This window comes from Octopus bimaculoides, chromosome 1 (assembly GCF_001194135.2).
Source record: "Octopus bimaculoides isolate UCB-OBI-ISO-001 chromosome 1, ASM119413v2, whole genome shotgun sequence".
Lineage (NCBI taxonomy): Eukaryota > Metazoa > Mollusca > Cephalopoda > Octopoda > Octopodidae > Octopus > Octopus bimaculoides.
Genome location: NC_068981.1, coordinates 112,785,824 through 112,800,248, shown reverse-complemented (window position 1 = coordinate 112,800,248; position 14,425 = coordinate 112,785,824). Strand labels below are relative to the sequence as shown.

The window sequence follows — 14,425 nt, the reverse complement described above, 5'->3', positions numbered from 1 at the left end:
GGGTGGCACATAAAAGACACCATTTCGAGCGTGGCCGTTTTCGTGCGGGTGACACGTAAAAGCACCCACTACACTCTCTGAGTGGTTGGCGTTAGGAAGGGCATCCAGCTGTAGAAACTCTGCCAAATCAGACTGGAGCCTGGTGTTGCCATCCGGTTTCACCAGTCCTCAGTCAAATCGTCCAACCCATGCTAGCATGGAAAGCGGACGTTAAACGATGATGATGATGATGATGATGATGATGTCATTAGATACGAGTTAGTAGTAATGACAATCTTTAATCCCCAGTAGCAGCTGATAACAAGCATGATTCATGTCTGCCTTGCTATGAATATATGATCATAGGTATTAAAGTTCTTAAGGATCAATACTAGATAAAAAGAGTATGAATAGTAGATAAATCAATGTCCAGACATTATATGTTGGGGATATGTTACTACAAGTAAGCTCTTCACATTGAGTAACTGGTTACTGTGATGCCTCCTTTGAGTAATTAATTTATTTCTTGCCTTATGAATTTGCAGTCATTTAGAGTACCTATGGTAATAAATTTGGCATTTGGAGTTAAATTAGTGAAGAATGCAACTGGTGAAATCTTTGTACAAGCAAGATTTGACAATACTAGAGTGGCTTCCAAACCATTAAATTTAAATACGGCAAAAAATATTGAAACATGAAACTTTGTCCCAGTATTAAATCCTAGAAGAACCTGGACATTAATAGTGATTGCTGTTTCTACCTTTTACTGCACAAGAAATACTATTAAATGGTTTAATGATTAAAACCTTTCCACTTAGCAATCAATATTAGTTTGGATAAACTTGTCAGTGTTTATTGATAGGGAGGATAGACATGATCACAGAAAATATCAGCTAGAAATGCCATATGTCTCATGTTTTAGGAAAAGGCAATTTTTCTTGTATATGAATCTTGCATATAGTAAATACTTAGTATGACAATATAAACCAGGTAAATCAATTTCAAATACATTAATCTCTTCAAATTTGTTTAATTCTGCTTTATTAGAATATCCCCCTTGGTATTGTAATTAGCCTAGCAGTGGAAGCACTGAAAGACAGGTATATATAGTTAGGGAGAAGCAGAAAGGAAGAAATCTGCCAATGTTCTGTGGACTAGAAACTTGAGGTGTTTCAGATTGCAAGACTGTGTCAAAGAAAACCATGGTGTTGTAGGAAAGAAGTGCATGGATGATGACTCACTTGCAGTTAGTGATTTTGCAAAGAAGGAGGCTCGTAAGTACCACTATGAAAGACTGCTAAATGCAGAGAAAGCATGGTAGGAGAGCCTACCTAACAGATAGACTAGCTATCTGAATCAATAGTAGCTCAGTAGATAAAGCAATTAAGGATATGAAAACAGGGAAAGCCTGCAGATCATCAGGAGTCACCACCAAGATGCTTAAAGTATCTGGCAGGGTGGGATATTGTGTAGTCACATGTATAGTTAATTAGGTTGTTCATGAGGGAGTCATGCCTAATGACTGGTGCAGCAGCATTATAGTCAACTGCTACAAAAGTAAAAGTGATGCTTTGAACATAAATAATTACAGAGAAATCTAATTGCTGGACCAGGTAATGAAAGTTACAAAAGGTCATAGCTCAATTAATTAGGAAAAACGTTAACCTAGATGAGATGTAACTTGGTTTTATGCCAGGAAGAAGCACTGCTGATGCTATCTTCCTGTATTTGGTTTTTGTTGACATAGAGAAAACCTTTGACAGGGTCCCCCATTCCCTTACCTGGTAGGAAATGTAGAAGCTAGGAATAAATGACTGGTTGTTGAAAGTTGTACAAGCTATGCACAGGGATGCTGTCAGTAAGGTAATAAGTATAGCAAGGAATTTAGAGTACACCAATGTACACCATCTATTTCACCAATCATTGGTTCTCAGCTCCCCTCTTGTTTATCATAGTCCTCCAGAGGAATTTAAGGCAGGCTATTCTTGGGTGCTCCTCTGCACTGATAACCTTGTCCTTATTACTGAATGACCACCAGTACTAGAGAAGAAATTTCAGGTATGGAAGCAAAGCCTGGAATCAAAGGGCCTTAGAGTTAATTTACCTAAGAACAAAGTCCTAGTAAATAGGAAAACAAACAAATCACAGATCAAACAAATCACAGATCAAAACAAACAAATCACTGCTCAATATGTAGAAAAGGTGTTGACAGGAACTCCATGTAGCATACCCAATGCAAGCTATGGACACATAAGAGGTATCACAGGAAGGTTAACAGAGGAAGTGGTCTTAGTATATGTGTAAATGATTTGAGATAAAAATTGGGTATACAAGACATCAGACGTAGTGTGCAAGAGAGAAGACTGCACTGGTATGGTCATGTAATGTATATGGATGAGGACAGTTGCATCAAGAAAGGATGATCTATAATTGTGGAGGGAGCATGTGGAAGAGGTAGACCCAGGAAGATGTGACGAAGGGGTGAGAAAGAATCTTCAGACATTGGACCTCACAGAGAAGATGACAAGGGACTGAGACTTCTGTCAGCTTGCTGTGCTTAAGAAGACATCAAGCTAAGTAAAATTGTGGCTGTCCACATATACAGCTATATCCATACATCCTTCTCTCTGCTAAGTGATCCTAGTTTTGCAGGCTCGTAGGTGCTGGTGTCACATGCTGATGCCAGTGCTATGTAAAAGTGCCCATGCCAGTATCATGTAAAAGCGCTTGTGCCAATGCCATGTAAAAGTGCAAGTATCAGTGCCACATAAAAGCACCTGTGATAGTGCCATGTTAAAAGCACCCAGTACACTTTGTAAAGTGGCTGGCATTAAGAAAGACATCCAGCCATATAAACCATAAATGCTTCAAACCATCCAACCCATGCCAGCATGGAGAATGAACATTAAATAATAATGATGATGATGATGATGATGATGATGATGATGATGATGATGATGATGATGATGATGAATGATGATAATGATAATGATGTAATGAAAATTGTTTACACAATGTCACTAAGCAGATAAACAATTGCCTTATCTTGATGGATACTCTCTGATAACAATTTTACTTGATATGGATAAAATATGCAGCCACATATGATTTAGTATAATTTCTTTTTAATTATGACATTTCATGTATTTTTTAAATCTAAGGAAAACACTTATTCACAAACTGAAGCTTAATTTACAAAATCTTGAAACAAGAAAACTCACGCAGTTAGCCGGCTTATCATGTTTTCATATCTTTCATAAATAACTTTTGCCTCTTCATTTTCAACACAGCTGAAAAGGAAATCATAATAACCTTTAGGATACTTACAATGTTGCTTTGTATCTACAAGAAAGACAGCATGAAATAGTCATTCACAAATTACTAATTATGGGAAAACCAGAAAAGACGTTTGTAGATGTTTTATGATCTGAGGATCAGATGCATGAGGTGCATTGTGAGACAGTGTGTTTAAGAAAATGCTGAAATTATGAAGGCACATTTGTCATTGTTGTAGATGTCAAGAAAGATGCATAAAAGTACCATTATGTGAGGTTATTAAACATGGAGAAAGCATAGGATAAAGAAGTGCTACCACATACTGACTGTAACTATCAATTCATGTTACTGTAATGTGGTAGATTGAGATATTAAAAACAACAAAGCTGATGGTCCATAGGGATAGGCAATGAGATGTTCAAAATATCTGATGAGATAGTATATACGATGAATACTTGGATAAGTAATGCCTCAAACAGGAAATGCTTCAGACAGAAGAAATTAAGAGACATCAAATAGTTGGATCAGGCTTTGTAGTTCAAGACACAACTAATCCAGAGTAGAGTTAAGCTAGATGAGATGCAGTTTAGTTTTGTACCTGGCAGAAGTACCATATAAACAATCTTCTAAGTGAGACAAGTGCAGAACTAAATACTTGGCTAGTAAACCACTATTCCTGGCAGTCATTGACTTGGAGAAGGCCTTTAACAGAGTGCTATGCTCTGTAATTTGATGGTCACTATTAAACTAGGTGTAAACAAATGATAGGTGAGGACTGTATAAACTATGAATTAAGGTGAAAAAAGTAAAGTAGGAGTTCAGCACTGAATTTAGCATGCAGGCAGTGGTTTGTTAAAGCTTAGTTTTCAGCACTCTACTATTCACCAAAGACCTACAGGCCATCACAGAGGAGTTTAAGACTGACTATCCATGGGCACTCCTATATGCTAATGATCTGGTTCATATAGCTGAAGAAATTCTAGAATGGAATCTATATCTAGAAGTGGGAGGCATTAAGGTAAACTAAGCAAAGATTAAGGCTTTTGAAAATAGGAAGGAAGGTAAGACTCTGGTATCATCAGGAAAATTGCTTTGTTCAATATGTTGTACGCAATGTAAGCTATGGATACACAAGAAATATAGTGTAATCACAGGTAGGCTAACAAGGAAGGTAGGCTTAGTATGTGCAAGATATACTAGAATTATATGTCCTATGAGTACACTGGAAACAGATTTTCTTGAATGCCCAAATGTAGTTAGGGTTGTTCAGGAATTATAGTAGTCAGAATAAAAATGAATTGGATTAATGTAGGGAGCTATTACCATGGCTAGCAATAAAGACCTTTTCCTCCAGAGTCAAGGTAGAATGTCTGCATCTTATGTTAGAACTGTAATGCTGCAGGATAGCAAGATGTGGACCTTGAATGCAGGTATGGGTTAGATGGTTTATTGCATACTATTTGTTTCAAATTGTTTTCCATTAAATCATCTCAAGCATCATTTGGTCAAATTATAAAGGAAACATCAGCATCAATGAAGACAATTTGAAAACATCTTTGATAACAAAAAAGCACCGAAAATGAGACAATAAACATATAATCTAATTTTTTTAATAAAAAATTTATGTTTACTCTTAGTGCATAGACTTTCATGTATTTGCTATGGATGAAGTTCTGTTTCAAAAATTTTAAATATGCATTTTATAAAGATACTACAGTATTCAAGCCATCATTAATGGCAACTTGATCTCTCACTATGTTGAATATAAAAGAGAGATGATATTCATTCCCACTTAAATACAGATGTTCTTTTAGAACAAACTTTCTGCAGTAGTTGCCATGAGAAAAACTCACATATTGGATTTTTGGTGCAAAATGCACTCTTGCTTATATTGCCAGTGGGGAAATAAATCCCCACAACCTCCAATGCTGAGACCATCAGATCATGTGATTTCAACCTTGTTTGGTTTTGTCAATGATGGACTGAGGATTTATCTCCTCTCTAGCGATATAAACAAAAAGGCATTTTGTTTCTTTCTGATTTGTTCATGTCCTTTTCATCAAAGGCCCATGTTTCACTACCAGGAAGCATTGCAATTCTAACACAAGCATCATATAGTCTACCTTTCACTGTGAGAGAAAAGATGTCTGTTACCAGCAGCAGTAGTAGCTCCCTGAACTTTTCTCAACCTATTCTTACTCTGGCTACTATGCTTTCAGAACAGCCACTTCCCTTGCTAATTATATCTCCTGAGTAACAAAGGCTATCAATTACTTCTAGTGAACCATCTTGGCATTTAAGAGACTTACATATGAAGACTACATTTTTGGATAATCTGCCACTACATCACTTGTGTGTCCACAGCTTACAATATATGGAATTTATACCTACTCCTTTTCTGAATATCAAGCAAGGCCATTTCCCTGAAGATACTAGGGCCCTGTCTCCTTTCCTATTTACTAAAAGCTTTGACATTTCTAGATTTATTGTAGGGCCTCTCAATTCCAGATTTAGCTTCCATTCTTTATTTGTGAATTAAGGCTACCATTAGTTTCATGTTAAGGAAAGTAGGAAAATATCCTAGTGTCTTAACAATTTTTTAAGTTGATCACAATCAGATCAAAAACAAAATAATGCAAGCAAATTTACCATACAACAATTTGCCCAAAAGAAAAAATCCAAAGGAGACAAACATTCAAAAGATGCCACCCAATGGTAACGTCCCTTGATTAGTGTTTTATTCACGTGAATTCACGAGAATCTCTGTGAACTACACAAGGCTGTGTTTTCCAAAATAGAGGTGAACACCTTTCTCCATGTGATTGGCTTGAAAAATTGTTGAGACACTAGGATATTTTGCTACTTTTCTTGACATGAAACCAATGATAGCCTTAATTCACAAATAAAGAAATTATAACCACCAATGCGGTATTGAGCACTCATTTTCATCACTCGGCATTTACATATGTGTGTGTGTGTGTGTGTGTGTGTGTGTGTAAATAGAGAGATTTAAATATCACCTTACTTGTGATGAAGACTTTTAAACTTAGCTATGAAGTATGTTATCCTTCTCTTCATCTGTTCAGCCCATTTTAAACTTCCAGATACTTTTGGCATAAACTTTGGGAGGATAATTCCTTGTTTTCCATTGTAGTACTTCATTTGCTTTTTGTACATGATGTCCAGGGTATCAAGTTCTTTATTCATAAATTCAGTTATTGATTTGTATTTACAATCAAATAAATTCTTAATCAAAGGCCGTTCCAAGAGATTAATCATCATTTCTATAATCTGAAATCAAAAATTTGTTGGTAGTCAAAATAATGCAAGTTTTATTAACTGTATTACTTTGGAATGTATATTTTGTTTTTAAGGCAGCAAGCTGGCAGAATCATTAGCAGGCCAGACAGAATGCTTTGTGGCATTTTGTCCGTCTATATGTTCTAAGTTCAAATTCTGTTAGGTTTGACTTTACTATTTATCCTTTTGAGGTTGATAAAATAAGTACCATTTGAGTATAGGAGTCGATGTAATTGGCTTACCCACTCCCCTACTCCCCTGAACTTGCTGGCCTTGTGTCAAAATTTGAAACCAATACATATGTTATTTTTTGCTGATAGATACAATTTGTGCAGATTTATAGTACAAGAGTAGACATTCAAATATCTGTAGGCAACTTACACATTTAGAACATCAGATGTGCAAAAATTTAATCTTATCTGAGAACATAAGATAATCTACCAAGTTATGTTTAGTTATGTAGGTTGCAGAGTGGATATGTTTGTTCCAGTTTTCTTTTCATACAGCTTTTTATATAGGCAGGCAACATGGAATCAGTTGATATGGTCAATTAATTCAAATGCAATAACTTTGAAGCACATTTTTTTGTTAATATATTTTAGTTTGACAGAGTGTCAGAATGCCAAGTCGATAGCCTTACATGCAGGATTCCATTTCATCTGTAAATCTTAGCAGAATTAATCTGCTGATTTATCATGATGATATAACTAGATTTACTTTCAAGTAATAAAGGTTAATAATCAAATCCACTAAACCAGAGAGAAAGGAAGAGAGAGTGAAAGCTGGATATTTTATTGTTTCAAGTTTAGTACTTCAAATTATTTTAGTTTATATCTTTGATAATGTTCTCTTAAATGCCAATGAAAATTACTTTGAAAGAATTAAGACTTGGAAAGAAATTTTTAGAATAAATAGAACAGATTAAATAACATGGAATGGAGATATATGACTAAAACATATAACTGGGAAATTATAATATGAGCCTTTTCTTTAGAGCACTAAATCTATGATTTTATGCAATTCTGCTTTTAAAATCCAGCAAATTAAATATAAACAATTCTGAAAAAAAACAAAAAAAACATGGAAAATAAATGACAACTATTAACTATTACCTTGAAATATGCATCAAGTTCACCACATTCATCAAAGGCTCTGCAAATAATTGTTGCAAGGCGATGATCAAATTCAGAAATTTTTTTCCGGAATGCATTATAGTCATCCATAAATTCCTTAAGAAAAAAAAAATTCTTCAGTATATGGAAAGTATTTATGTAGAATTAAAAAAAAAATATTACTTATTACCATTAATGATATGGTGACAATTCTTTTTTCTTAATGGTTGATCCAGGAGGATTAAACAGTATTTTCAGCAGTTTCAAGCTTTTTTTAAAACTGAGTGATAGGGAACAGCTTCTGTTCAATTGTCAGAAGAACTGAGTTAAGAATAAAGTGCCAGTGCTATGTAGTAATGCCAGAAAATTTGAGCAGTGTTTAGTAGCATTAGATGGAACTCAGTAGAAGACACACTGAATATATTTGAGTGGTGATAGTAGTACACAGTTGATAAGAGTAAGGGAACAATAGAAAAGACACTGAGGGCGCAATACAACAAAATACTAAGTAATATTTGTTGCATATTGTTGACTGCATGAAAGATTAGTCATTAGACAGATGGTATTTTGGGGATATATTTCCAAATATGTGTGTGTATCTTTATATGTGTATTATTCACTTCTCAAGACATGAGAGAAGTTGTGTAGGTCAATGTCTTTAGAGAAAATGTGGCCAGTAAAGAAATTCTAGAAGACTGTAATCTAAGAAAGAATGACTGAACAAACTGTGTAGTGCTGAAGCTGGACAATGAAGCAAATAGGTGTCATGAGAGAGAAGTGGATGTGTCAGGTGGGTCAAGGAAGAGGTGACACATAATTTGCTAGTTTAGACATATAATTTGCTCGTTTAGTTTACCATTGTGGAAATGGTAAAAGAGGCAGGGAAAATTAGAAGCAAATGTGTAAGCTTAATGGCAAGTGAGCCTTTGTCAATAAGCCAAATGGCCGTTTTTTGTTTTCATTTAGGATTTTTGAGTGCACAGATACAGTACTATCACAGATATATCATTACCAACCATCACTTAGGTGCTTGTATCGGGTTGGATTTCTTGTACACCTGCAATAATTACAACTGACAGAGGTCAGCAGTTTGAAACCCAACTTTTTTATGATCTGACATAAATCTTAGAATACAGGGTTAGCCACATCACAAGCTACCATCCTGCCTCAAACAGATGCATCGAGTGATTTCATTGCCAGGTAACAGAATCTTTGTGTGCATATCCTAACTCACAGAAATGGACAAATATTTGCCCATTGTTCTTGGTCTTCATTCTGCTTTTAAAACAGACATTGGTTTTTCCCCAGCAGAATTGTTGTTTGGATCACCTTTATCATTACCTGGCCACATGATCACTCCAGCTTCTTTGCATTCACCAGATTACTCAAGCTATGTGGATTGTCTTAGACACTACATAGTGACTTTGCCTCCCACCAACACAAGACAGCAATTCACTAAATCCTATGTTCCTGCGGACATATCATCCTGGACTCATGTTTTCATGAGGAATGATGCAGTTAACCATCCATTAACCCCTCCATACCAAGGACCTTATCAAGTGTTATCTCAAGCAGACAAATGCGTCACTATTGACTATAAAGGTGTGAAAAGCACTGTCAGTGTAGATAGACAAAAAAGGCCCACATAGACACAATTGTTCCCACTACCATTACACATTATGCATGCACCGCACAACAGACACAGCCCACACAAACTTAGTATATCTAAAGAAATATTGAATGAACTCTTTCCTTGAATTGATATTTTGTTTTCATGCCATATTCATTGTTTGTGCATGCTATTTACATCATTGTGCTTGCACCCTATTTTTGTTGTCATATTGTTACATATTACATTTTCTTTGGTTCATTATTTTGTACCTTAAAGGCTTCTGGCATGTTTTGCACTGTAGATACATATTCTTTCGTCTCTCATTGTTGTCATAACTTCATGACTGCCAAGGGAGTCTATAGTGCACACGTCGTGCCTGCTTGGATTATCTCAGGGTTAAACATAAAAGGCCCAGAAAGGACGAAGTGGGCAGCCACGATGCATGTGCAAAACACAACAGCCCTTAACAGAAGTTGTGAAAGGCATATAAGGAGCCAAATTGACAGGACTCTTCTTCTTTTCCCTTTTGGGCTGTCAGCTCACCAACTGCCCACAGCTAGGACTGCTAGCTCTCTTTCTTAGCTTCAGCATCCTATACATGGTGCCATGATACCTCTCTCACAGCAGGTACTTTCTGACAATATAGTCTCTCACTGTTTTTGTTTAAATAGCACATGCCAGAATGCCATGACATCTTGCAACGCATCTCCAGCAAAATAAAAATTGTTACAGTTATATTTAGTGAGTGTTCATTCCTCATTTACACACAGCCCACACCTAATTAGCACATTGCCGGCCTAATAATAAAAACACCCAAATACTCACTAAATATCTAACTTCAGAGAATCTGCTTACCTGCCAATCTTTAACCAAGATGGGTTTGCCCATTTTAATTTCAGTTCTGTGCTGCATATACATAATAAGTATCCTCTCAAACACTTCTCCACACAGTTAATATTACAAACTTGCTCCCTAATTTGCCAAGTGTAAACATTTCATCACAACAAGATGACTGATGCTTATGATGTCCTTCTTATTACTCTTTAACAGTTTGCTCATATCCTCATTAAACTATGCTCTCTTTCTCTCTGAGCAGAGATCTGTTGCAATCTATTGAAACACTATAGTGTACTTCAATCACAAGACAAGCAGTCTCTGTGACACTACTCACTACTACTTTCAGTGTATCTTTTCCATCTCTAGAATAGAACGTTCCAGTCAGATGATTTCACTTAATGTATGCTGGCAGGCTCTCTTTGACCCACATTCTATCAACTCTGGTGTACCTATGTATGATTCAGTTGCATCTCCAACACTTTTCATATTAAATCATTTACTGATTGTTACTTCAAATGATACATGTTTGTGTGGAATAATACCACTTTCACTTCTTCTTAAACCTTCTAAACACAAGCACCTACACATGCAACCTAGCCTTTTCATGTAGGCTTCCATGAACAGAGACCTAAAAATAATTTCCTATGTGAACATATAAGTCTAGTTTCCTTCGACAGCACCAAGACAATTGCCATACATATTCAGGAAACAATTTTGAAATACTAAACCATCTATGAGCATGAACAGCCTAAATCCAAGTTTCATGATTTCACAATTTCTGGAGATTTCTCTGGTACCCTGACATATATAATATCCAAAATTTGCTGCTGTAAAACTACACTTCCTCTTTGGAGTGAGAAATTATTTTGCCTCTGATTAGCCACTGATATGAATCTGGGAGGAATTCTCTTATCACATTGATGTTGTCCATACTGCAGGTGGTGGCCACATTGAACACTTGTAAGACAGGAAATAAAAGTTGATTGCGAGTAAATACTTGTAACTTAGCTGGAGTTTTCTATTGCTTTTCTTTATTAAAATATTGCGTAATGAAATCAGTTCATTCTTTTTGAATAACTCTGTATAACTGTAATGATTTTTATTTTGTTGGAGATGCGTTGCAGGATGTTATGGCATTCTGGCATATACAGTTTAAACAAAAACAGAGCGAGCAAATATATCGTCAGAAAGTACCTACTGTAAGAGAGGTATCATGACACTAAGTGTAGGGCACTGAAGCAAAGAAAGAGAGCCAGCCGTTCTAGCTGTGGGCAGTTAGCAAGCCGACTGCCCAAAAGGGAAAAGAAGAAGAGTCCTGTCAGGTAGGCTCCTTATATGCCTTTCACAACTTCTGTTAAGGGTTGTTGTGTTTTGTTCATGCGTTGTGGCTGCCTGCTTCATCCCTTCCAGGCCTTTTCTGTTTAGCCTGAGATAATCCAAGCAGGCATGACAGGTACACTGCAGATCTTTGCAAGAAACCAGGAGACTTGGGAGTTGAGAGAATTTGTAGGCCATGTAATGTACAAAGGTATATTTTGGCATTCTTGTTGACGATCTATCATGCAAGTGTTAAAGGACTTCCTCTCAAGGTGTTGTAAACAGTATTCTGTGTTGTTGCAGCACAATAGAAAGTGATCTTGTTAGGGTTTATAAAAGCAAATTTGTGATGGGGATATTAAAAGGACATATCTGAGAAGACATTACTGATTACATATTTAAATGTCTCAGGTGCATCACAAATAAGCAGTTTTGCTCTCAAGATTAGACAGTACAGAAAAGATTGTATTTCAACCAGTTAACAGGCTTAAAACAGGAGTTCTTACAAGGTAAGATAGAATGTAGTTCTTGCAAGGTAAGATGGTATAAAGTGAGTTGCATTAAATGATCCATTGTAGACAGAGATCAGAATAGCTGATTAAAGGTAATATTTGGAGGTAAGATAGTGATCTAGTGTTTAGAGAGTCTGTGGACAAGTAAACATTGGAACTGGTGTAAACAATAAGATCAAGTAATTCTACCTCCTTGTTGGTGTTGTCAGTGCAGAAAATGTGTTGATATGTCAGAATCCAGAGGAATTATATATGTTGATACCACTGAGAATGATACCTTCAGAGAAAAGTGAGTCACACTAGTAATCCTCAATGCTGGATGTGAAATAAAGCTCATAACTGCTGGTAGTTGGAGGATTTGGGGGAATGGCAAATGCAACAGATGAATTTAGAGAAATGCAAATGAAAGAATTTGAGAAAAACTAGAAGTTTTTGTTCCTGATGTCCAAGTAAGAGGACTCTAGTAAGTGTCAACACCACATTTAAAAAAGAGGCTAAAATATTAAGTGTGGCTTATACAGCAGAGATGTATAGGCTACACTCATTTATTAAGTATCAGGGTCAAACTTGAAGAATCCTAAGAATGATGGTACACTGTCTGGACTGGTCACATTCTTGACTTTATGTAAACATTACTCATACCTAGCTGCTGTGCGTATGTAGTAGAATGGAGAGGTAGGTAAGCTTGCTGAGAAAATTTACAGCATAAACAGTAAAAAACATGATATTTCTTAAAATAATAATAATAAAAAAAGCAAGAACTTTTTAAAGAGTAAATTAATCTATTCAATTATAGTTTATCACCACACTGAATACAACTCGCATTAATATTTGTGTGTTGCATGACATATAGATTACACACATTTAATAACATATTCTTGTGTTACAGGCTTGCTCAAATAGAGCTCATAGAAGTTTTCTTAACAGTATCCTATTTACATATGGAGTATAATTAGACATATACACACACATTAAACTGTGGAATAATATGATTAGTAGTTTCATCTAAACCTATGATCTCTTAAGAAAAGCCAAACTAAATGCTTGTCTTTCACCTGATCATTCCAATCCGAGGTATCATAATTCTTATCCTGGAATACTTTGTACTCAATCTTGAATTCTGTAAAAATGTCTTCAACTTGCTTTGTAAGGCTCTTGCCATTAAGACCACCTATAACAATTTTTTCAAGTTTATTGAATTCAGTGAATGTTTCCAAAAGTTTCTGAAAGACATAAACAAATTAAACAATTGTAATTGACAGATGTTTGTAGTTGAAAACAGACTCGAAACAAATAAATAGCTGGCTGTTGTTGTAATTTGGAAGTATTTATCTATATTTATTTTGTGTCTTTAGTCCACAATTTCTTTTAAGCTTTCACCTAACTATTTTTCCCATACCATTATTGGTAAATGAGCTAGCATGCAGTTGTTTAATGTGTAAAGAATAACAGAAAATTTCTTACCATTTAAAAAAAAATGGATTCACTGGATTATGCAGTCCAATGGTACAAGATGATCATAAGTGAAATGGTTTTGACCACAGGTCTACTTGGAGTTGAACAACAACATACCTATGCTATGTAGTCAGCCTTCATGTACCAATAAATGTCATGTCTAATTGCATCCCATTTACATTCAATTTCTTCAGTTCATACTGTATCTCAAATATTCAATATTTAAAATATTGATCTTATAAGTATTATGGCTGAGAGCCTATAATATCACTTATGCAACTGATCAATGTATTTTCTGACTCTAAAGAAGCAGGTTATAACTACCTTCAATAACAGGATCCTGTGGAAAAATTTGTCTAATTTTTCAAAGACTTCATCTGAACTGAACTGCCACAAATCAGGTTCTTTGTCTTCTGGAAAATACGTTGGCACCAACTCTTCAGCATACAGATATGCTTCCTTAAAACTTCTTAAAATCTTTTCTGTGTCAACCACTTTCCACATATCTTCATCAGCCTCTCCTTTAAACAACTCAGTTGGTTCCAGGTAACTTCTTGCCTGATTTTGCAAATATAGATCAGTAGTCAATAATTTTAGTTTTTTAATAAAAAAAAATATAAGAAAGCAAACATACACCTATGAATATACAAAATAGCTATTAAATGACTACATCTCCAACAAATGAAGTCACTTCATACAAAGGTATGACAGTTACAGGTATATCAAGTGTCTAAAATTTGCTATCATACCCAATTTCCTTGACTTTAGTCAAGTTAAGGAAAGCATTTGAATCTCTACAGTTGTTTTGCTTAAGTTGGAAGCTAAGTTGCTAAAGGGTTAAGGCAGATTCTAAGGAGAATTTAAGTGTATGTAACTACTGATAAATCATCAACAAAACGTTTTTGAAAATTCATCATCAACTAACTTTAAAAGAAGTTTCATAAAGTAGCTTTATTTTGTGGCATGTAACTTGGTAAATGCTTATGTTGAAAGACAGTGGGTAAGGATATATATATATATATATA

The 14,425-nt window shown here is 35.4% G+C and overlaps 1 protein-coding gene across 3 annotated transcripts in view; it reads right to left on the bottom strand.

Moving 5' to 3' along the window:
* Positions 1–14,425, bottom strand: part of LOC106876453 (dynein beta chain, ciliary) — a 628,322-nt gene that overhangs the window by 576,655 nt on the left and 37,242 nt on the right. For all 3 annotated transcript variants that reach the window (XM_052969374.1, XM_052969385.1, XM_052969379.1), the window contains exons 2-6: positions 13,725–13,958; positions 13,001–13,168; positions 7,668–7,784; positions 6,281–6,546; positions 3,201–3,269 (exon numbers count right to left, since the gene is read on the bottom strand). In XM_052969374.1, coding sequence (XP_052825334.1) covers positions 3,201–3,269; positions 6,281–6,546; positions 7,668–7,784; positions 13,001–13,168; positions 13,725–13,958 — 854 coding nt within the window. The remainder of the gene's footprint in view (positions 1–3,200; positions 3,270–6,280; positions 6,547–7,667; positions 7,785–13,000; positions 13,169–13,724; positions 13,959–14,425) is intronic.